We start from the raw sequence: 25295 nt of genomic DNA on the forward strand, positions 1-25295 counted from the left end.
ATCATAATCATAACCCTAAACCTAAAATATTATTTTTCCCTGTGCAGACCAGCAAAATATCCCCCTTGTTTTACTATCCTTGTGAGGACTTCTGTTACCCACAAAGATAGTTAAACACACACACAGTGTTTTCAGTGTGACACCCTCGTCAAAGGCACTAAACCTCTCCAAGGTGATTATTTACGCAACTGGCAATGAATTTTTATGCCTTCTATAAGCAGCTTGTGTGTGTGTGTGTGAGTGAATGTTGCGAGGCAGAAAAAGGCTCATGCCAGTTAGAATGGAAACAGATAAAGTAGGCCTATGTGGTTTCTCAGATGACTCCTCGTTTCCTCTTTCAGAGACCGAGAGAGAGGGAGGGGTTTCCACACTGACGCCATTTTTAATTTCCCCTCTTCTTCCCTCTCCATGGGTCAGAGCATGATTAGCAGGAAGACTGAGCAGAGTGTTGTTCATCTGGAATTAAAAGCTAATGGTCACATCTGGATGTGATGATAAAGCCCTTGTCTGAAGAGGATTAGGCACAATTCAAATGTCAGTTTTCTTATATAATAGGAGTTTCCCTTCTCCAGAATCTCCACCACGCCTGACCACTCCAGTGTGATTCTAAGAAATGGGCACATGTCACAACTGACTGATGTGTATCAAACTGACTGACAGCAGTTGCTGATCAGTTCCTGTCCAAATTCCAAGAGCCTTTTCCAAACTTTCTCACGCTTTTCTATCTGACCAATATCATTAACAAGACAAGTCAATGTCTATGGTTGTGAGTTAGGACTGACACATGCCTTGACAGACAGACGGCCTGACACATGCCTTGACAGACAGACGGCCTGACACATGCCTTGACAGACAGACGGCCTGACACATGCCTTGACAGACAGACGGCCTGACACATGCCTTGGCAGACAGACGGCCTGACACATGCCTTGGCAGACAGACGGCCTGACACATGCCTTGGCAGACAGACGGCCTGACACATGCCTTGGCAGACAGACGGCCTGACACATGCCTTGGCAGACAGACGGCCTGACACATGCCTTGACAGTGTTCTTAGCAACACAGCCTGAAGAACAGAGGGTCACTTGTGTGTGTCTGTAATTCACTCTACCCACACTGCACCAGGATCCTCTCCATTTTAAAACTTGGAAGTCACACAGAGCCCACAGAGGAAGTTTTTGTGTCCAAGTCTATGAGATGCATCGGAAACTAGTCGTAAAGAATTCACAAGGGCCTAACTTCCTCCCAGACTATTAGCAATCCCCAGCAGCCTGAGCAGCTCTGGGGCATTTTCTACAGCTCTTCTAATGAACAGAGGCTGATTCACTTACAGCCTATCAATCTCCCTGAAACTCCTTAGCTGGTTCCCCCTGCCTCATCCTGCATGTTGATTCCCCTCCGGAGATAGCCGACTGTAATCTGCCCGGCCGTTAGTTTCCCATCAGGGCAGGTATGATGCCTCTAGTTGGCTCCATCGTTGGCCATAAGTGGGTCGCAGGAGCAGCAGGGGGCCCCCTCAATGACACACCTGGCTTCCCCTCCGCGACTGCTGCCACACAGGAAGGTGCAAGGTCAAGGTGGATGCAGGAAGAAATGTGCTGCGTGATCAGAACACGGCCCCCTAACATTTAAACCTGCTAACGTAAGCAGAAGAAAATCTGGGGAATGTGCTGCTTTAATCAAATGTATATTTCTGTTTTTTTTTTCTGAAAGTCATGAGTCTAGTGCAATGGGAAAGAGAGGGTCTCTTGTTTTCAACCCGAGCCTCTTGAATGATGTTGTGTAACCAGTTCCCGCTCTCACAGCATTGTACTGGATGACTGATCAAATGTTAAACATGCATCGCTTTAGGATGGTTTTAATGACTGAATCATAATGTATTTTGAATTGACCAATATGCTGTATTATTAGGTTTGTAGCCTAGGGCTATATCTGTACCAGTTTATATGTCGTGACAGAGCCGAAAGTCGTCATGTCATGAGACCTCATGAGGACACAGGCCTTCTGGGGGCACAGACGTCATAATACTTAACGTTGAGGAAATAAGTCTGCTGTTACTCACTTGTCTCTCAGCTGAGGTATTCAAAGGCTTCCTGAGGTTAACATCATTTCAGCACCCTTATAAGATCAGGGGATATTGACGCTCCAACTGTACCAAACATCAATGTAAAGGGGCAAAGGCTTCACAGCTACATCCTCAACCTTATTTAGTTACAAGATGATGTAGCTCTTTGACATGCCCAGCGTTCTCAGGCTTCCACATCTGCACAGTTCATACATTAGCTTTACAGAAGCACAGTTGGGGTGGCCGAGGGGTTGGGTGGGGGGGCGGGCAGTGCGACACACAAGGCCAGTCCAACCATATAGATGCTGTAAAGAGGTCAATCGAACTCGACCAAAACAATTGAAATTAGGGATGCACGATATATCGGTGAACATATCGGAATCGGACGATTATTAGCTAAAAAGTCCAACATCGGTATGGGCCCGATGTTAAAAAACGATGTCAAAGCTACCTTGCATACCTATATTACGTAGGTACATGACGTAATGATGCCACGTAAAATTTTGCGCTACACGTGCAACACAGCATTCCTAACCTAGCCCACAATGTCTGCTGTGTGGATCGAGCAGTCAACAAGTCGAGCAGTCATTTGAAAGAGTAAGAAAATTTCAGCGAGACAACTCAAAGGCGAAATCCATTAAAGCCTATATAATGGAATTCATTGCCCTTGACAATCAACTGTTCTCTGTCGTGGGTGATGTTGGCTTTCGCCGACTGGTCGAGCACCAGGGCACACTACCAAGTACGCTATTTTTCAGATGTTGCCCTACCGGAATTACACAGTAATAGCGTCACTGCTATTAGCTTCACGACAAACATACTATGGAACACCATTTGGATCTTTGCGTGTCAAAAAAGATACAGTAGCACTGTCAAAGCTGAACAAAAAAGTCTGCAAACAAGCAAACACCGGCCACAAACAATGTTTACTATACTGAGTTGGTAATATAGCATAATTTGCTCGACCGCAACTTCTGGGGTAGCAAGCTTTAGCTTGGTACCTAGCTAGCACCTATACAACCTGAAAACAATGACCAGTTGAAACTGCAGTCATTTTCGACCGGACCTGGTTATGTGTTGTGAAGCTAGCCACAATAAGGATTAGGCACAATAGTGGAATTTGCGGGTTGCCTTCAAAAAAAAAGTATGTCATTGGGGCGGCAGGTAGCCTAGTGGTTAGAGCATTGGACTAGTAACCGAAAGGTAGCAAGATCGAATCCCCGAGCTGACAAGGTAAAAAATCTGTTGTTCTACCCCTGAACAAGGCAGTTAACCCACTGTTCCCTGGTAGGCTGTCATTGAATATAAGAATTTGTTCTTAACTGACTTGCCTAGTTAAATAAATATAAAATAAAAAAAATGCTAATTAATACAAATAGTAGAATTATGCTATAGTTTTATTTTGAAGGCTAACGGCAAAGTCCACTATTGTGGCGAGCTTCACATAGATGGGTCCGACCACCATTAATCAAATAAGAACTGTCTTATAAATTAGGGATATTTTAGATGACACCTAAATTATGTCGTTTTGCTGTGTTTTTGGGGAAGAACATTGTTTGCATCCATGAGCTAGCTAGCTTTTTTTCATGGCCAGCACTGTAGGTGCGCTCGACAACTTTACAAGCATCATAGCATACGTATTGATGAATCGTTGTGACATATGAAATGCAAGTGATAGTGTAATCAATGTGTAATAACTAAAACAAAAAAATGAACTCGTTAAATTATTATGAGACGTGCAGTCATATTCAGTCCTGATTGGTCAAATAGAGTTATTTGACACGTCAAATAGTGTTATTTGACACATATCTTTTTTGACACGCAAAGACCCAAATGGCGTTCCATAGAAATCCTGAACAAATTAACAACAAAACAACACAGCAAGTAAGTGAAAGAAATAGGTTTTGATTATGTTTTCATCACGGCCGGAATGTGATACAGCCTGGATTCGAACCAGGGACTGTAGTGACACCTCTTGCACTGAGATGCAGTGCCTTAGACCGCTGCGTCCGTGTGTGTTAACTATTTAACTGTACTAGGATGCTTAAAACGCAGCTAAATTGTAAAATATTGGTTATCGGTATAGTTTTTTTTGGCAAGGAAAATATTGGATATTGGTATCGGCCAAAAATGTCATATCGGTGCATCACTAATGGAAATACCTTGGAAACTCGTGGGGGAAAGAAACCGAGTCTCCTCATTGCCCCCGAGCTAAATTACCCTACATTTAGGCTATTGTTAATGTGTATTTCACACTATGTTGAGGTAAAAATCGGAGTGTAATGCTTGTATGGATGTCAACCCCAATACATGTTCTTGTCATCGTTACCAATCAACTGCATTACAGTTAAAAACAACTTTGACTACCACCACTGAGTTCTGTATGCTAGCTATGCTAACCAGTTTATACGAGCGGGAGTTAGCTATGCTAACCAGTTTATACGAGCGGGAGTTAGCTATGCTACCAGCTTATACGAGCGGGAGTTACCATTTACCAGTCACTTCTTCTAAACCTGAAAAGGGACAACTTCTACATGTTATGCAGCTAAAACATCCACATTTATCCAAATCAGACTTAAGTAACCACATTGTGGACCTGTTACAATACATCATGACGGATTTGACGGATATCCCCTTTTTTTAGATCAGATTTGTTGGTGCACATTCAATCTGTTGTTCCATTGACTCCTTTACCGCGTCTATGGCCTCCGCTCTGCTCGTCTCATCTAGCTGACCTTTGAGCACTGTTAGTGTGCTCAGAATACGTTTAACTTGATGTTCTTGGAAAGGACTGAAACTCTCTTGTGTGAAACCCTCGGTTGTAAACTGCACCCCACCCCCCCAGCACTATCCACCAGCCTCCACCCCCTGTGGGCCGCTGGCCACTCAGCTATGAATGGCCTTGAGAGAATGAATGGTTTCTCCGAGGAGTTGATTATTGCAATTTGCATAATGGCCTTGCTCGGGAGTGACAGGCAGAGTGGAGGCTGAAAGAGAAAAGGGCATACACACAAAACATTTCCCCGCAGTAGGAGCAGGAAAAGAGAAGGGGGAAAGGAGGGGATGGAAGAGAGATGGGAGACTGGAAGAGCACAACACAACTCAAAAAGTGCTATTTATGGTATTGTATGAAATGTATATATTTTTTGAGGGTCTGAGATGATGGCTGTCCGGGACAAATAGTACTTGCTCTCTGGGAGCCATCAGACTGTTAAATAGACTGTTAAATCGTCACCACTAGCTGTTCTCCACCCAGTACCCGAACAAAGATTTTACTGAGTTACAGTTCATATAAGGAAATCAGTCAATTGAAATAAATTCATTAGGCCCTAATCTATGGATTTCACATGACTGGGAATACAGATATGCATTTTGGCCACAGATACCATAAAAAAGGTAGGGGCGTGGATCAGAAAACCAGTCAGTATCCGGTGTGACCACCATCACGCCTTATCCGGTGTGACCACCATCACGCCTTATGCAGCGTGACACATCTCCTTCACATGGCTGTCGACTGTGGCCTGGAGAATGTTGTCGCACTCTTCTTCTATGCGAAGTTGCTGGATATTGTCCGGAACTGGAACACGCTGTCGTAAACGTAAATCCAGAGCATCCCAAATATGCTAAATGGGTGGAATGTCTAGTCAGTATGCAGGCCATGGAAGAACTGGGGCATTTTCAGGTTCCAGGAATTGTGTACAGGTCCTTGTGACGTGGGGCTGACCTTGCGTTATTATGGTGAAGCATGAGATGATGGCGTAGGATGAATGGCACCACAATGAACACTGATCTGTAGTGACTCCTTTAATTGTCCCCAGCACAAGGTGCACCTGTGTAATATCATGCTGTTTAATCAGCTTCTTTATATGCCACACCTGTCAGATGGCTGGATTATTTTAGCAAAGGAGAAATGCTCACGAACAGGGATGTAAAAAAAAATATTCCCAACATTTTTGAAAAATAAGCCTTTTGTGCGTTTGGAACATATCTGGGATCTCTTATTTCAGCTCATGAAACATGGGACCATCCCTTTACATGTTTATTCAGTATACAAAATCATGGAACACTGGTCACTAATTTTCTCATACTGTTTTACCCACTTCGTATGTACTGTATTCTAGTCAAGGCCTATCATATTTAGCTATTGCTGTACATATACTATTCTATCCTATATATATATATAAACTACATATTCTATCCATATACTGTTCATAATGACTTCATCCCATCCTATAGATATATATTTATAGTCCGTGCTCTGACATTGCTAATATTTCTGAATAGCATTATTTAACTTTTTAGATTTGCATGTATTGTTAGATATTACTGCACTGTTGGAGCTAGGAACATAAGCATTTCGCTACACCCGCAATAACATCTGCTAAATGTGTGCGACCCAATATGATTTGATTTTGATTTACAATACCAGTCAAAAGTTTGGACACACCTACTCATTCAAGAGTTTTTCTTTATTTTTACTATTTTCTATATTGTAGAACAATAGTGAAGACATCAAACTATGAAATAAAGCATATGGTCATTGTCTTGTTGAAAAACAAATGATAATCCCACTAAGCGCAAACCAGATGGGATGACGTATCGCTGCAGAATGCTGTGGTAGCCATGCTGGTTTAGTGTGCCTTGAATTCTAAATAAATCACAGACACTGTCACCAGCAAAGCACCATCACGCCACCTCCTCCATGCTTCACGGTTGGAACCACACATGCAGAGATCATCCGTTCACCTACTCTGTGTCTCACAAAGGCAGTTGGAACCAAAAATCATCAGGACAAAGGACTGATTTCTACCGGTCTTATGTCCATTGCTTGTGTTTCTTGGCCCAAGCAAGTATATTTTTCTTATTGGTGTCCTTTAGTAGTGGTTTCTTTGCAGCAATTCAACCATGAAGGACTGATTTATGCAGTCTCCTCTGAACAGCTGATGTTGAGATGTGTCTGTTACTTGAACTATGAAGCATTTATTTGGGCTGCAATTTCTGAGGCTGGTAACTCTAATGAACGTATCCTCTGCAGCAGAGGTAACTCTGGGTCTTCCTTTCCTGTGGTGGTCCACATGAGAGCCAATTTCATCATAGTGCTTGATGGTTTTTGCGACTGCATTTGAAGAAACTTTCAAAGTTCTTGAAATGTTCTGGATTGACTGACTTTCATGCCTAAAAGTAATGATTGATTGTCGTTTCTCTTTGCTTATTTGAGTTGTTCTTGCCACAATATGGACTAGGTCTTTTACCAAATAGGGCTATCTTCTCTATACCACCCCTACCTTGTCACAACACAACTGATTGACTGAAATGCATTATGAAAGAAAGAAATTCCACAAATGTAATTTTTAAAAAGACACACCTGTTAGTTGAAATGCATTCCAGGTGACTACCTCATGAAGTTGGTTGAGAGAATGCAAAGGGTGGCTATTTGAAGAATCTCACATTTTAAAATATATTTTGATTTGTTTAACACTTTTTTTGTTTACTACATGATTCCATGTGTGTTATTTCATATTGTTGATGTCTTCACTATTATTCTACAATGTAGAAAACAGTAAAAATAAAGAAAAACACTTGAATGAGTAGGTGTGTCCAAACGTTTGACTAGTGCTGTAAATAAGAAATTGATTTATTGTAGCTTTATGATCTGTCATTGTCTCTTCACTGACCTTATTCTCATAGATGAATGAAACAGTTTAGACAGGTCTTCAGTAGACACCACTGGGATATTTTTGTTTCTGTTCAATATGATATGTGATGATGGCGGTTCAAAATGTTCAAGGTCAATAGTGCAACAGCGAATGTCCTCAAAAACAATGAGCAGGAAACAAATTGCTGACCTTCATCATAAATATGGCTATGACTTGGAGTTTGTGTTGTGTCATTCTTCACCACATTCTTCTTATGCTCAGTCTTTTAATCTAACCCATCTCTTTGCTCAAATTAAATGAAGCGTAACGGTGATCTCCAATGTTTGGTGCAGCTGGTGATGAATGGTGCTTACACCAGCCTACAGAATAAGCCTAACATATGTATTGGACAGACATTGTGTGAGATACATCAGTCAGTGATCATTCATTGGATTTGCAGGGGAAGAGTGTGTCAGCCTAGTCCAGGAAAGTTTGCAGTAGAGTTAGGACATGGAGGGTGTCTTTACAGAGACAGAGGCATTGCTGCCCTACAGACACTGCATGGTCGCTGTAGAAATGATATGTCAAATCTTTTCAAGTCAAGCCAGTCTGGCAACACTCATACAGAATGACGGTTCTGAAATGTATTCTTCTGGAAATAAAACATTTACAGGAGTTAGAAGGCCCATTGCAGTCCAAAACATGATTTTTCTGTGTTTGTATATGTATTTCTACACTGAGGTGGGAATAACACAAGGCAGTAAATTAGTTAAAAGACCAATAAGAAAGAAAATGCCAAAACTTTCTGCCAATAGCAGCTAGTTTTCAGTTTTCCCCTCCCAACTCAGGCCACTTCCGGACACTCCTAGCAAAATTCATGCAATAAAATTGCTCTTTGCAAAGAAGCTATTTTTATTTTGACCCTTTTAATTGAAAACAAATCACAGTAAAGTACTTACATTGCTAGCCAGAAATGATTTGATATTGAGATAAAAATGGCATCATTGGACCTTTAAAGGGCAGAAAGCTGTAGGTCAGAATCAAATCAAATGTTATTCGTCACATGCTCCGAATGCAACAGGTGAAATACAACCATACAGTGAAATGCTTAGGGTCTGTAGTTCAACTGAGATGCAGTGCCTTAGACCGCTGCACCACTCAGGAGCCAAATTAACAGGTGTACCTTGTTAAAAGTTCATTTGTGGAATTTCTTTCCTTCTTAATGCATTTGAGCCAATCAGTTGTGTTGTGACAAGGTAGGGGTGGTATACAGAAGAGAGCCCTATTTGGTACAAGAGCAAGTCCATATTATGTCAAGAACAGCTCAGATAAGCAAAGAGAAACAAAAGTCCATCATTACTTTAAGACATGAAGGTCAGTCAATCCGGGAACATTTCAACAGTTCAAGAACTTTGAAAGTTTCTTCAAGTGTAGTCGCAAAAACTATCAAGCACTATGATGAAACCGGCTCTCATGAGGACAGCCACAGGAAAGGAAGACCGAGAGTTACCTCTGCTGCAGAGGATAAGTTCATTTGAAAACTGCAGCCCAAATAAATGCCTCAGAGTTCAAGTAACAGACACATCTCAACATCAACTGTTCAGAGGAGACTGCGTGAATCAGGCCTTCATGGTAGAATTGCTGCAAAGAAACCACTACTAAAGGACACAATAGAAAGAGACTTTCTTGGGCCAAGAAACACGAGCAATGGAAATTAGACTATTGGAAATCTGTCCTTATTGGTTCCTACCGCCATGTCTTTGTGAGACGCAGAGTAGGTGAACAGATGATCTCCACATGTGTGGTTCCCACCGTGAAGCATGGAGGAGGAGTTGTGATGGTGCTTTGCTGGTGACACTGATGTATTTAAAATTCAAGGCACACTAAACCAGCATGGCTACCACAGCATTCTGCAGCGATACGCCATCCCATCTGGTTTGCGCTTAGTGGGACCATCATTTGTTTTTCAACAAGACAATGCCCTAAAACACCTCCAGGCTGTTTAAGGGCTATTTGACCAAGAAGGAGAGTGATGGAATGCTGCATCAGATGACCTGGCCTCCACAATCACCCAACCTCAACCCAATTGAGATGGTTTGGGATGAGTTGGACCACAGAGTGAAGGAAAAGCAGCCAACAAGTGCACATCATATGTGGGAACTCCTTCAGGACTGTTGGAAAAGCATTCCAGGTGAAGCAGGTTGAGAGAATGCCAAGAGTGTGCAAAGCTGTCATCAAGGCAAAGGGTGGCTATTTGAAGAATATAAAATATAAAATGCATTTTGATTTGTTTAACACTTTTTTGGTTACTACATGATTCCATATGTGTTATTTTATAGTTTTGATGTCTTCACTACTATTCTACAATGTAGAAAATAGTAAAAATAAAGAAAAACCCTTGAATAAGTAGGTGTGTCCAAACTTTTGACTGGTACTGTATGTTCGCTTGCACTTGTTAATATTTATCTAGAATCCGCTAGTAATTTGTTAGCGTTTGTTAACATTATTTGCATGTATTTTTATCTTTGGAAAGAAATAACGCCCTTTGTGTGCACTGCCGGTGACACGTATACCCCGGTATGGTACAGGAACGGTAATTCAATCTGGATAATGGCCAACCCTACTATACAGTACTATTGACATCAGCACTCAGCTAACAAACTTGCACATCCAGAAGGGGCAACAAGTGCTCCATCTAACAAGAATGAAAATTAAAAAATGGGGAGTACAGACAAACCTACATGCTGACTGGGGAGAACATAATTCCATGTTAACTCCCTGATTGAATCCTCACACACACACACTGCATTGGTTGGTAAAGCCCTGTCTTCACAGCATCACCCCTCTAGGGATCGGCTACATAACCTAAGCTATGGAGGTCACGCCCCTTCAGTTTAATCCTGATGGATCCATATGGAAGGCTTTCTGTGCCTTTCTGAAGAGTTATCACAAAACATCACAGGCCTCGCCAATGATGAACGGCAGAAGATGGCCTGTGTGTGCAGAAGTGCTGAGTTGAACAGAGGCATAGCAGGGGACCCCAGGGACTAATTCCAGCGTGCTGTGCAGAGTCACAGCAGTACTTATTCCATGAACACACACAGCCTTCTACCCTGCTGTACTTAGTAATTCTGGTAATGTAAACTCTCACACAAAGAGGAACAAGTAAGCCAACTCGCCCATATTAAGAGCACATTGTCCATTCGTCCTACTACACGGAGGTGTCTTTAGCCTGTCATAGGGAGGTTCTGAGAATTGTACACAAGTACACGAGACAGGCTACAGTACTTGGAAAAAGATTAGTGACTTAAGAAAGGCCTTGGGGATGACTTATTACGGCTCACGAGTCACGCATATTGTATGGAAAGAGCAGCATGTGATATGCTACATATTGTATGGAAAGAGCAGCATGTGATATGCTACATATTGTATGGAAAGAGCAGCATGTGATATGCTAGATATTGTATGGAAAGAGCAGTATGTGATATGCTGAATATTGTATGGAAAGAGCAGCATGTGATATGCTACATATTGTATGGAAAGAGCAGCATGTGATATGCTACATATTGTATGGAAAGAGCAGCATGTGATATGCTGAATATTGTATGGAAAGAGTAGTATGTGATATGCTGAATATTGTATGGAAAGAGCAGCATGTGATATGCTGAATATTGTATGGAAAGAGCAGTATGTGATATGCTGAATATTGTATGGAAAGAGCAGCATGTGATATGCTGAATATTGTATGGAAAGAGCAGTATGTGATATGCTGAATATTGTATGGAAAGAGCAGCATGTGATATGCTACATATTGTATGGAAAGAGCAGTATGTGATATGCTGAATATTGCATGGAAAGAGCAGCATGTGATATGCTGAATATTGTATGGAAAGAGCAGTATGTGATATGCTGAATATTGTATGGAAAGAGCAGCATGTGATATGCTACATATTGTATGGAAAGAGCAGTATGTGATATGCTGAATATTGCATGGAAAGAGCAGCATGTGATATGCTACATATTGTATGGAAAGAGCAGTATGTGATATGCTAGATATTGTATGGAAAGAGCAGCATGTGATATGCTACATATTGTATGGAAAGAGCAGTATGTGATATGCTACATATTGTATGGAAAGAGCAGTATGTGATATGCTAGGTATTGTATGGAAAGAGCAGTATGTGATATGCTAGATATTGTATGGAAAGAGCAGTATGTGATATGTTAGATATTGTATGGAAAGAGCAGTATGTGATATGTTAGATATTGTATGGAAAGAGCAGTATGTGATATGCTAGATATTGTATGGAAAGAGCAGTATGTGATATGCTAGATATTGTATGGAAAGAGCAGTATGTGATATGCTACATATTGTATGGAAAGAGCAGCATGTGATATGCTACATATTGTATGGAAAGAGCAGTATGTGATATGCTGAATATTGTATGGAAAGAGCAGCATGTGATATGCTAGATATTGTATGGAAAGAGCAGTATGTGATATGCTAGATATTGTATGGAAAGAGCAGTATGTGATATGCTGAATATTGTATGGAAAGAGCAGCATGTGATATGCTACATATTGTATGGAAAGAGCAGCATGTGATATGCTACATATTGTATGGAAAGAGCAGTATGTGATATGATACATATTGTATGGAAAGAGCAGCATGTGATATGCTACATATTGTATGGAAAGAGCAGTATGTGATATGCTGAATATTGTATGGAAAGAGCAGCATGTGATTTGATACATATTGTATGGAAAGAGTAGTATGTGATATGATACATATGTACATAATAATATGGGCTCAGGTGGCGAAGGTCAAGTCATGCATCCTCCAAAACATGACCGCCAAACCACGCTTTGTAACACCCGCCCACTTAACTCAGAAGTCAGCCGGAGCAATGTGTCAGAGGAAACATCGTTCACCTGACAACCGAGGTCAGCCTGCAGGCGTCCTGCCCGCCATAAGGAGTCGCTAGAGCGCGATGAGACAAGTAAAGCACCCCCGGCCAAACCCTCCCCTAACCCAGACGACGCTGGGCCAATTGTGTGCCACCCTATGGGACTCCCGATCACAGCCAGTTGTCATACAGCCCGGGATCGAAACCGGGTCTGTAGTGACGCCTCTAGCACTGCAATGCAGTGTCTTAGACCGCTTCGCCACTCGGGAGGCCCAAATGGTTTCATTTATAAATTTAAAGCTGTGTGTGCGTGTACTATGATGCTGTTCACTGATGCTCAACATGTGAGGCGCCACAGCTGAGGCTTGTCTTCTCCCATCCCAATGAGAGGAGGACAAAGCAAAGCCCAGTGAGTTAGCGCTCCGTCAGGCAACAGGAGGCTGGCCGCTCAGGCCTCTGCTCCTCTCCTCTCCCTCCCGGCAGGAAGAACGCTCCGGAAGCATACTTCCATTATTGCTTACTCCAGTAAGCAAAGCTTCCAAACACTGGGCCTGGGCTCCCGTGTGTGTGTAGCAGGCCACTTGACCCCAGTGCTTCCCTCACCGGTGGGCTCCTCCGGTGCACTCGGCTTATTACAAACACAGACAGCCCAGCAGCCTTTCTGTCTCCCATCTCCCATCCTCCCCCCTACATACCAGTCCTTCCCCCTCACCCCTCTGCCTCTCTACTGTCAACAGGATATTAGAAAAGCCCAGAAGAATCTCAGGAGATCTCTTTCCTGCTCCAGTAAGGTGCTGTAGTGCAGTTTACACTGGCCACAGAGAAACATATCAAATACAGATTTAGAGACTAGAGCGTCTTCATCATCTTCATGTGAGCTGATAGGGAAAGACGGCTGGTGAGCGCTGCCAACAGAGCTCTGCATATATATTTTTTAAGTAGCTAGCTTTCACGAGGCACCTAATTGGCAAAGCACAGGGATCAGAAGCAGTGAGTCAATCGTCAGACAGCAGCTACAGTAGAAAAGGAGGAGTCACTATGGGGAATCCCCGCTGAGATCCACCCAGGTCGACAGCTAGCGTGTGACAATTCAGGCACAACAATACAACTAAGAACAGAGAAGCTTGTTTAAGGAAACAAAAACAGGAGAGATGACCGTTCCTAGCTCGATCAGTAGAAGAAAAAGCAACACTACAGGTTTGCTGTACTAGTATCTAGGACAGCACATATAATGGCCAGAACACACAGACAAGAGAGGGAAGAAAGAATGCTTAATTTTTAAGAGGGTGTGTTTAGGGGTTGTGGGTAGCTCAAATACCCCGACACCGGTGCCCCCGCACATTGACTTTGTACCCCCTGTATATAGCTACGCTATTGTTATTTACTGCTGCTCTTTAATTATTTAAAGAGGGGTTTCTTAAAACTGCATTGTTGGTTAAGGGCTTGTAAGTAAGCATTTCACTGTACGGTTGTATTTCACCTGTTGTATTCAGAGCATGTGACGAATAACATTTGATTTGATTCTGACCTACAGCTTTCTGCCCTTTAAAGGTCCAATGATGCCATTTTTATCTCAATATCAAATCATTTCTGGCTAGCAATGTAAGTACTTTACTGTGATTTGTTTTCAATTAAAAAGGGTCAAAATAAAAATAGCTCCTTTGCAAAGAGCAATTTTATTGCATGAATTTTGCTAGGAGTGTCCGGAAGTGGCCTGAGTTGGGAGGGGAAAACTGAAAACTAGCTGCTATTGGCAGAAAGTTTTGGCATTTTCTTTCTTATTGGTCTTTTAACTAATTTACTGCCTTGTGTTATTCCCACCTCAGTGTAGAAATACATATACAAACACAGAAAAATCATGTTTTGGACTGCAATGGGCCTTCTAACTCCTGTAAATGTTTTATTTCCAGAAGAATACATTTCAGAACCGTCATTCTGTATGAGTGTTGCCAGACTGGCTTGACTTGAAAAGATTTGACATATCATCTCTACAGCGATCTGTCCATTGGCCAGGTTGTCACGGTCAGCTTCCTTTCTGTGTTGCAGACCCTGGTTGGACCGTAATGACCGCACGCTTCCAGTTGCCTGCTGGCAGATCTTACAATGTCCGGGCATCAGAGCTGGCACGCGACAGGCAGCACACTGAGGTGGGCTGCAACGTACTTCTCTTGGACAACACTGTCCAAGCCTTCAAAGTTAATGTAAGTATCACAATAAACTCTAGTATGTTCATGTTTATGTACAGTGCTGTCAAAGTATTCACACCCCTTTACTTTTCCCACATTTTGTTGTGCTACAGCCTGAAGTTAGTGTCATTGGCCTACACACGCAATACCCCATAATGTCAAAGTGGAATTATGTTTTTTCTAATGTTTACAAATTAATAAAAAATGAAAAGCTGAAATGTCTTGAGTAGTAGGACTGTTGCGGTGACCGTATTACCGTATTACCGCCACACTGGCGGTCACAAGTCACAAGTCACGAAGGCAGTCAAATTCCACAATGCAAATTACCGTTTAGTCACGGTAATTAGGCTTCTCCAAGCTCTGATGCTGCTGCTGATCATTAGTAGCCTACCAAACGTGCTAACTGCCTGGTACTCAATCATCAATCAATCAAATTTATTTATAAAGCCCTTCTTACATCAGCTGATGTCGCAAATTGCTGTACAGAAACCCAGCCTAAAACCCCAAACGGCAAGCAATGCAGGTGTAGAAGCACGGTGGCTAGGAAAAACTCCCTAGAAAGGCCAGAACCAGGAAGAAACCTAGATAAGGACCTAGATGCTTTTATCCAGAAACTCAGCACTCTATTGTCCCTCTCATCACTCTGACATCAATGCAAATGAGAGCCCATGAGCTCATGTTGCGCAACAGTTCTATAGGCTATGCAATTGCGGGAGAAAACCGAGTGATTGCTACTGATAAAAAGAATAGGATCCCATCAGCTATCTATAGGCTAGGCCTATATTTATTTCTCAACTTTCCTAACATGAAGCACATTGCTTGTATTTACAACAGGAGTATAGCCTACCTGGCTGGCATGAAAATAAACCACGGGGAAAAGCGTCCTCCATTCGCTATTTAAGTGCATAGATGACATGTATTTTTTTTCTAGCTGACCCTGTTTTGAGACAGGTGCATGATTATGGTCCATTCTAAATCAAAACAAATGTCACACATATATTATTTAGTATATGTAAAGACAAGATTAAATCAAGAAATGTCTGATGGGTGACGATATTAGCCTGTCACTTGTGAATTATATATTATCACTTGTGAATGATGCCCAGCATAAGAAATAATGCCTTTTTTTGCGACTTGTTCGAATCACACCTCATGTATCCTAGCCCATATGCCTATATGTTTTAATAAGGTTGGTATCACAACTAAAGTTACCAAATAACTTAAAATGAAGCACATTAATCCGCTTTACAAAGGGTGTAGAGCCTAACTGGCATACATAAGCAGCGGGTAAGTTCCAAGTTTGGGGAAGATCATTTTCACAAAAAATGCTCCTTTTATAATTAAAACATTACATGCATAATTGCATTTGTGGTCACTTTTGATAGTGTTGTTGTCCGCTAATGGAACATTCGTGCTTATAGCCTAATACCATGTACGCATTGCTGCTCTTATAATGTGAAGAAATAGCCTAATAGTTGATCAACATTTTAAGCTAAAAGTCTGTTGCTGTCCCAGACTATGTTTGTAATTTTTATTTCTCGCACAGAATAGAATGGGTCAACTTTTGTACTATGGGGGAGAGTAGATTGACATGGGCTAGTGCTTTTACTGTTCATTAGGCTTACTCATCTTGTTGGCTGACGAAAAGTAAATGTGGACAGTTCTTCCAATATCTTCAATAGGCACCTCGGAATTGGCTAAGGACACGCGCAGTGTCTGTCTTAACTTGTAGCCTGTGAGAAAGACCGATAATGTGACGGAGAGCCATATGAGTGAGAGACGCTTTGGGTTGCGCAGCACACTCAGGGAGAAGGGTACAACGCAGCACTCTGGGCTACAAAAGGCATGGATTTTTTTGGGGGGGTGCATTACGGCCACAAAGGTGATGCCACTGTGAAATTCGAGGAATTATCAAGTACTTGTCAAATTGTGAATGAGAGACTATTGGAGTGTGTACAGCCTGCTCAAAAAAACTAAGCAGAGCTCATGCCTTTCAAGCAACTGTTTTCAAATCTTCATTAGAATCTCGTCATGCCACCTTACTATGTATTAAAAATCAAAACACAGCCCAAATTTGCAGAACAACTAAAGTTACATTAACAACAGAACATTAAGCATATTGGCGTACCTATTTCTTTGTTAGTCGCTCAACACAGGATATCTGCGTGTGCGCACTTTCTCAAATCATTTGGAGAATTATTATTTTTTCCCCCAGATTTGTTCAATTGTATTCTTCATACTATAAAATAATATAAAATAATGCCACGGAATTATAAGCAAATCTTGTCTGCTAAATTAACTAGTGTAGTAACCCACAGCCATTTGTCATAGCCAGATCAGGACCCAACATAAGGACAACTCAGAGTATTCTGTTCTTCTGAAATAGACTACATTTTCTTAATACCATTCTTCTTTAGACCTGTCTAAAATAAATAATGGATTTATTGTGGTGGTGTAGGCTATATGACATGGATTTATTAGCCTACAAGCCATTTTAAAAAGTATATGTGTGGAAGCCATGAGATGCTAAATGTGTTTGTTAATTAATGGTAAATTACCATGAGACTGACAGTTATTTGCTTGACAATCGTCGGCTGACAATTTCGTGACCACCATAGTCTTGAGTCAATAAATATTCAACCCCTTTGTTATGGCAAGCCTAAATACGAGTACAAATTTGCTTAACTAGTCACATAATAAGTTGCATGCACTCACTCTGTGGGCAATAATAGTGTTTAATGTGATTTTTTTTATGACTCCCTCATCTCTGTACCCCATACAATTATCTGTAAGGTTCTTCAGTTGAGCAGTAAATTTCAAACACAGATGCAACTACAAAGACCAGGGAGGTTTTCCTATGCCTCGCAAAGAATGGCACCTATTGGTAGATGAGTAAAAAAATAAATAAACAGACATTGAATATCCTTTTGAGCATAGTGAAGTTATTAATTACACTTTGGATAGTGTATCACCCAGTCACTAAAAATATACAGGCGTTCTTCCTAACTCAGTTGCCGGAGAGGAAGGAAACCACTCAGGGATTTCACTACGAGGCCAATGGTGACTTTAAAACAGAGTTTAATGGCTGTGATAGGACAACTAAGGATGGATCAACTAAATTGTAGTTACTCCACAATGCTAATGTAATTGACAGAGTGAAAAGAAGTAAGCCTTTACAGAATAAAAATATACAAACATGCATCCTGTTTGCAATAAGGAACTAAAGTAATACGGCAAATAATGTGGCAAATGAACTTTGTCCTGAATACACAGTGTAATGCTGTTATTGTACAATCCAGGTGTGCAAAGCTTTAGAGATTTACCCAGAAAGACTCACTGCTGTAATCGCTGGCATAGGTTATTTAACATTTATTGACTCAGAGGGTTGAATACAATATTGTTATTGTATTCAATATAATATATTTTTTAAATATTTTTTTTAATACAAATGTTAGAATTTTTCTTCCACTTTGACATGAAGAGTATTTTTTTGTTGTTGTTGATTGTTGACAAAAAATGACATCTAATTTAATCCCACTTTGTAACACAACAAAATGAAATCTAGTTTAATCCCACTTTGTAACACAACAGAATGTGGCAAAAGGGGTGTGAATTCTTTCCTCCTAATCCATTGTCATGTGCTGTTACTCTTAACCATGTCGAAAGCACTACATGGCCATGTCCCAGAATAGGTAGATCTTTCAGGGCTATCTTTCTCCTATAAGATACCCGGGACTGTAACACCACAACATGTTGCAAATCTAAGATGGAAATGTCCCCCATCCGTTCCTTCCGTCCTCTGCAGGGTGGTGGGGGTTGAGGCCTGGGCTGTAGCCCTAGCTCTTCTCACCGTGAAATGCCTGACATTCTTTCTCACATAGTAGCTTCCCTAAGGGCTGTCCATTCAAGTACATACTCGCTCACAGGCACGTCTTTCTAGCTACACACACACACACACACACACACACACACACACACACACACACACACACACACACACACACACACACACACACACACACACTGGGTGCCAATTATGGAGGGAAAAAATCAGTGTTCAGAGTAGGGATGGGTATCGTTAAGATTTTAACGGTATTGCTACTCTTACCGATACTGCTTATCGATCCGGTACTTTAACAGTATTCCTATCGGGGTTTTTTTGTAATTTTTTACGAGAGAAAAAACAAAACAAATTACGATCATAATTAACATTTGCTTTATTTTCTGAAATGTAAAATATATAAAATACACAATTATTTACAGCAAAAGAAACAGCAATGATTTGAACAAATCACTAATTATAGACTCTAATGTTGTGATGATGGAAATGTAAAACAAAATAAAACAATATTTTCTTGCAAAAGAAAATACAGTGGTATAGAACAACAGGGGTGGGGCATGCAGGTAGGCTGCAAAAGGACTAACAGTTCTTAGCAGTTCTTCTGGAGAAAGATGAACATACACTGCTCAAAAAAATAAAGGGAACACTTAAACAACACAATGTAACTCCAAGTCAATCACACTTCTGTGAAATCAAACTGTCCACTTAGGAAGCAACACTGATTGACAATAAATTTCACATGCTGTTGTGCAAATGGAATAGACAAAAGGTGGAAATTATAGGCAATTAGCAAGACACCCCCAAAAAAGGAGTGATTCTGCAGGTGGTGACCACAGACCACTTCTCAGTTCCTATGCTTCCTGGCTGATGTTTTGGTCACTTTTGAATGCTGGCGGTGCTCTCACTCTAGTGGTAGCATGAGACGGAGTCTACAACCCACACAAGTGGCTCAGGTAGTGCAGTTCATCCAGGATGGCACATCAATGCGAGCTGTGGCAAAAAGGTTTGCTGTGTCTGTCAGCGTAGTGTCCAGAGCATGGAGGCGCTACCAGGAGACAGGCCAGTACATCAGGAGACGTGGAGGAGGCCGTAGGAGGGCAACAACCCAGCAGCAGGACCGCTACCTCCGCCTTTGTGCAAGGAGGTGCACTGCCAGCGCCCTGCAAAATGACCTCCAGCAGGCCACAAATGTGCATGTGTCTGCTCAAACGGTCAGAAACAGACTCCATGAGGGTGGTATGAGGGCCCGACGTCCACAGGTGGGGGTTGTGCTTACAGCCCAACACCGTGCAGGACGTTTGGCATTTGCCAGAGAACACCCAGATTGGCAAATTCGCCACTGGCGCCCTGTGCTCTTCACAGATGAAAGCAGGTTCACACTGAGCACATGAGCACATGTGACAGACGTGACAGAGTCTGGAGACGCCGTGGAGAACGTTCTGCTGCCTGCAACATCCTCCAGCATGACCGGTTTGGCGATGGGTCAGTCATGGTGTGGGGTGGCATTTCTTTGTGGGGCTGCACAGCCCTCCATGTGCTCGCCAGAGGTAGCCTGACTGCCATTAGGTACCGAGATGAGATCCTCAGACCCCTTGTGAGACCATATGCTGACACATGCACATTTGTGGCCTGCTGGAGGTCATTTTGCAGGGCGCTGGCAGTGCACCTCCTTGCACAAAGGCGGAGGTAGCGGTCCTGCTGCTGGGTTGTTGCCCTCCTACGGCCTCCTCCACGTCTCCTGATGTACTGGCCTGTCTCCTGGTAGCGCCTCCATGCTCTGGACACTACGCTGACAGACACAGCAAACCTTCTTGCCACAGCTCGCATTGATGTGCCATCCTGGATGAACAGCACTACCTGAGCCACTTGTGTGGGTTGTAGACTCCGTCTCATGCTACCACTAGAGTGAGAGCACCGCCAGCATTCAAAAGTGACCAAAACATCAGCCAGGAAGCATAGGAACTGAGAAGTGGTCTGTGGTCACCACCTGCAGAATCACTCCTTTTTTGGGGGTGTCTTGCTAATTGCCTATAATTTCCACCTTTTGTCTATTCCATTTGCACAACAGCATGTGAAATGTATTGTCAATCAGTGTTGCTTCCTAAGTGGACAGTTTGATTTCACAGAAGTGTGATTGACTTGGAGTTACATTGTGTTGTTTAAGTGTTCCCTTTATTTTTTTGAGCAGTGTATTTGCCTTCTCTGGCAGAAGTCGGGACCTCTCCTGGCTTATTGTGTTCCCTGCAGTCGAAAATACCCTCTCGCTAGGGGTGGATGAGGCTTGAGCAAAGAGGTAGCTTGTTGTAATGTTTGTGAGGAGGGGCAGAGTAGCTCTCTTCTCCCACCACCACATCACAGGATCTTCAGCCATGGGGATGGGAGGCAGGTCTTTGGGATGGGAGGCAGGCCTTTGTAGAGCTCGACCTCCAGGTCAACACGCTCGCTGAGGGACGAGGTGTCCTGTTGGATCGTCAACTTCAACTCCCTGTCTTCCTCTGAGAACAGCTCCTCCAAGCATCTCCTTGTTTTGTACAATGGAGGGGTTGTCTCCACCATTTCCTCTCCTTCTCATTCAGACTCCTCCTGTTGCTGGTGCTCTGTGTCTGTCTGCTCCGGCTCCTCTGACAGCCCTGGTGTTGCTCCTGTCACATTGGCCTCAACAGTTGCTTTCCTCAGCCTGTCCCAGGTGGCGTAACTCACCAGCCTCCCTTCAAATCTGGGGTCCATTGCTGTGGCCTCATGCAGGAAGGCTTGAATGTCCTCATCCTGATAGCGCTCGGAGAGATTCTCCCAGACCTTCTCTTTGATGGTTGCCACAAACGTTGTATCTTCATGTTCACAGTGAAGTGCTCTTCCAGTTTGTGGAGGATGGGTTTGATCTGTCCACAGGTGGCACTCTTTTCACATGACACACACAGTGTGGATGTATAGAGGATTCTCATGAGCTGGACAAACTCCTCAGCCTTATGGAAGTCCTCGTCCTTCAGACGGTCCAGGTTGTCCTTGGTCATTGCTTTTCTCAGTCATGTGTCCAAGGCTGCTGCTTGGATCGCTGCCTACTGCTCCATGAATCTCTCTATCATTAGATAGAGTTCCATCTGGTCCTGACATCAAGAATGAGTGAGTGTTGTGGAAGGTCTGAAACAACATCAAAAATCAACATACATTTAATTACCACACACTTGAATATTGAATTAAATTGTTAAATGTGGGGATTTCAAAATAATACTTTAATAGATTGAACTGGCTTCTTACCAAGGAGCTGCTGCTTTTCCTTCAAGACTGTTTTGGACATCGAGGATCTCTTGAACCACACGGCCACTGCTCTGATTCAGGCTTCCCATTTATTAATGGAAGTAATATTGTAGATTTTATGTGCTACTAGATTTACTGTGTGCACAAAGCTCTTGATGGCAACATCCATATTGCCAGCAATATCAACAGTCACAGCTACAATCTTTCTCGGCTCTGTCTCAAACTCTTCCAGAATGTCTTAGATCTCCTCTGCCACTACTTCGCCAGTTTGCGATTTGTACACTGTCCTGGTGTGGAGGACCTTCTGTTTTACACTGCCCTGGTGTGGAGGACCTTCTGTTTTACACTGCCCTGGTGTGGAGGACCTTCTGTTTTACACTGTCCTGGTGTAGAGGACCTTCTGTTTTACACTGTCCTGGTGTGGAGGACCTTCTGTTTTACACTGTCCTGGTGTGGAGGACCTTCTGTTTTACACTGCCCTGGTGTGGAGGACCTTCTGTTTTACACTGTCCTGTTGTGGAGGACCTTCTGTTTTACACTGTCCTGGTGTGGAGGACCTTCTGTTTTACACTGTCCTGGTGTGGAGGACCTTCTGTTTTACACTGTCCTGGTGTGGAGGACCTTCTGTTTTACACTGTCCTGTTGTGGAGGACCTTCTGTTTTACACTGTCCTGGTGTAGAGGACCTTCTGTTTTACACTGTCCTGGTGTGGAGGACCTTCTGTTTTACACTGTCCTGGTGTGGAGGACCTTCTGTTTTACACTGTCCTGGTGTAGAGGACCTTCTGTTTTACACTGTCCTGGTGTGGAGGACCTTCTGTTTTACACTGTCCTGGTGTGGAGGACCTTCTGTTTTACACTGTCCTGGTGTGGAGGACCTTCTGTTTTACACTGTCCTGTTGTGGATGACCTTCTGTTTTACACTGTCCTGGTGTAGAGGACCTTCTGTTTTACACTGTCCTGGTGTGGATGACCTTCTGTTTTACACTGTCCTGGTGTGGAGGACCTTCTGTTTTACACTGTCCTGGTGTAGAGGACCTTCTGTTTTACACTGTCCTGGTGTAGAGGACCTTCTGTTTTACTTACACTGTCCTGGTGTGGAGGACCTTCTGTTTTACACTGTCCTGGTGTAGAGGACCTTCTGTTTTACACTGTCCTGGTGTGGAGGACCTTCTGTTTTACACTGTCCTGGTGTAGAGGACCTTCTGTTTTACACTGTCCTGGTGTGGATGACCTTCTGTTTTACACTGTCCTGGTGTGGAGGACCTTCTGTTTTACTTACACTGTCCTGGTGTAGAGGACCTTCTGTTTTACACTGTCCTGGTGTAGAGGACCTTCTGTTTTACACTGTCCTGGTGTGGATGACCTTCTGTTTTACACTGTCCTGGTGTGGATGACCTTCTGTTTTACACTGTCCTGGTGTGGAGGACCTTCTGTTTTACACTGTCCTGGTGTAGAGGACCTTCTGTTTTACTTACACTGTCCTGGTGTGGAGGACCTTCTGTTTTACACTGTCCTGGTGTGGAGGACCTTCTGTTTTACACTGTCCTGGTGTGGAGGACCTTCTGTTTTACACTGTCCTGGTGTGGAGGACCTTCTGTTTTACACTGTCCTGGTGTAGAGGACCTTCTGTTTTACACTGCCCTGGTGTGGAGGACCTTCTGTTTTACACTGTCCTGGTGTGGAGGACCTTCTGTTTTACACTGTCCTGGTGTGGAGGACCTTCTGTTTTACACTGTCCTGGTGTGGAGGACCTTCTGTTTTACACTGTCCTGGTGTGGAGAACCTTCTGTTTTACACTGTCCTGGTGTGGAGGACCTTCTGTTTTACACTGTCCTGGTGTGGAGGACCTTCTGTTTTACACTGTCCTGGTGTGGAGGACCTTCTGTTTTACACTGTCCTGGTGTGGAGGACCTTCTGTTTTACACTGTCCTGGTGTGGAGGACCTTCTGTTTTACACTGTCCTGGTGTAGAGGACCTTCTGTTTTACACTGCCCTGGTGTAGAGGACCTTCTGTTTTACACTGTCCTGGTGTAGAGGACCTTCTGTTTTACACTGTCCTGGTGTAGAGGACCTTCTGTTTTACACTGCCCTGGTGTAGAGGACCTTCTGTTTTACACTGTCCTGGTGTGGAGGACCTTCTGTTTTACACTGCCCTGGTGTAGAGGACCTGTTTTATACTGCCCTGGTGTGGAGGACCTTCTGTTTAACACTGCCCTGGCTTGTGTAATGCACTGTACCAGTGAGACAGTGGTCCTGGCAGAGGCTGATCCACCCGTCTGATGTGATGGCCAGCTTTGGCACGTCCTTCAGCTCAGTGATCACATTGGTCTTTTCTACACTATACCAGGTAGGAATGAATGTGTCACTGAGGTAACTCCTGGAGGGAGGGGTATATTTGGGTTGGGACTAACATACAACCCTTTTATACTACTATATCCAAAAAATGTATCCAACTCAACATATACTGACAGACTGTTACCTAAAGCCCTTGGACTCCACTGTTGCAAAGGGGTGTAGGCCTTTCACTATGACCTTGGTCACGGCTAGGTGGCACTCATTCACCCTCTCCTCATGCATCCTCCCACTAGCTGCCAGCGTGTAGGGGCTTTGGGCTGGTCTTTGGCTTGGACCAGCAGTATTAGAGGGAGGAGTGGGTTGGTTCATTGTAGCTGCAACTTTAACAAAAAAGTTGCAACATCTTTAAATGGGTGATTAAATTTATGAACACACCCATAGCTAAACAATCAGCTGGCTAATGGTTCCTTTTGATCAGGAACCCATGTTCTCATAATAGAGTTAACTCAGTGTGTGGGCTCTAGGCTGCTAGCATACATACCTAACGTAGATCAGCCAATGACAGATGAACTACGAGCTAGGCAGTCGAAAACTGTGCATTTATCTGCCTGTACATGATGCACTTTCGATAGATGTTTGGACAGATTGCATGCGTTTCTGCCCTAACAAGCAAAACTCTTGTTGCATTGTGGCAACGAGCATTGTCAGCATCGACTCTGGTGAAGTGTATCCACATTTTTGTATGTTTAGTTCTCTCTGCCATCGTCACTAATTAAGAGCAGGGTCTTTGTGCGTGCGACAGGCTCCTCGCGAGAGCGATCTCGCTTCTGGATTGGGAATAGTGAAAATGCATCATAGACGAATGTCTTAATCTTATTGCAAATTAGAAACGGTTGGTGAGATGATAAAATGTACAGGATAACGTTTATGTAGCAATAATAAATAGAAAATGTATTTTCTTAATTTCTCCAGTTCCGAAAGCAGAACCGATAACGTCGGAGTTTACCGATAATACGGTCTTTTATAATTTAGCCCCGGGGCCCATTTAATAGCTGGTTTCGGGACCCATCCCTAGTTCAGTGTCTTTTTTACGACACCAGTGTCTTCC

General features: G+C 43.0%; 1 protein-coding gene across 1 annotated transcript in view; it reads left to right on the forward strand.

Moving 5' to 3' along the window:
• Positions 1 to 25295, forward strand: part of LOC120064248 (tyrosine-protein phosphatase non-receptor type 4-like) — a 103723-nt gene that overhangs the window by 18395 nt on the left and 60033 nt on the right. The window contains exon 2 of the mRNA XM_039014683.1: positions 14655 to 14809. Coding sequence (XP_038870611.1) covers positions 14672 to 14809 — 138 coding nt within the window. The 5' untranslated portion in view covers positions 14655 to 14671. The remainder of the gene's footprint in view (positions 1 to 14654; positions 14810 to 25295) is intronic.

The sequence above is a fragment of the Salvelinus namaycush genome, chromosome 19 (assembly GCF_016432855.1).
Source record: "Salvelinus namaycush isolate Seneca chromosome 19, SaNama_1.0, whole genome shotgun sequence".
In the NCBI taxonomy this organism is placed as follows: Eukaryota; Metazoa; Chordata; class Actinopteri; order Salmoniformes; family Salmonidae; genus Salvelinus; species Salvelinus namaycush.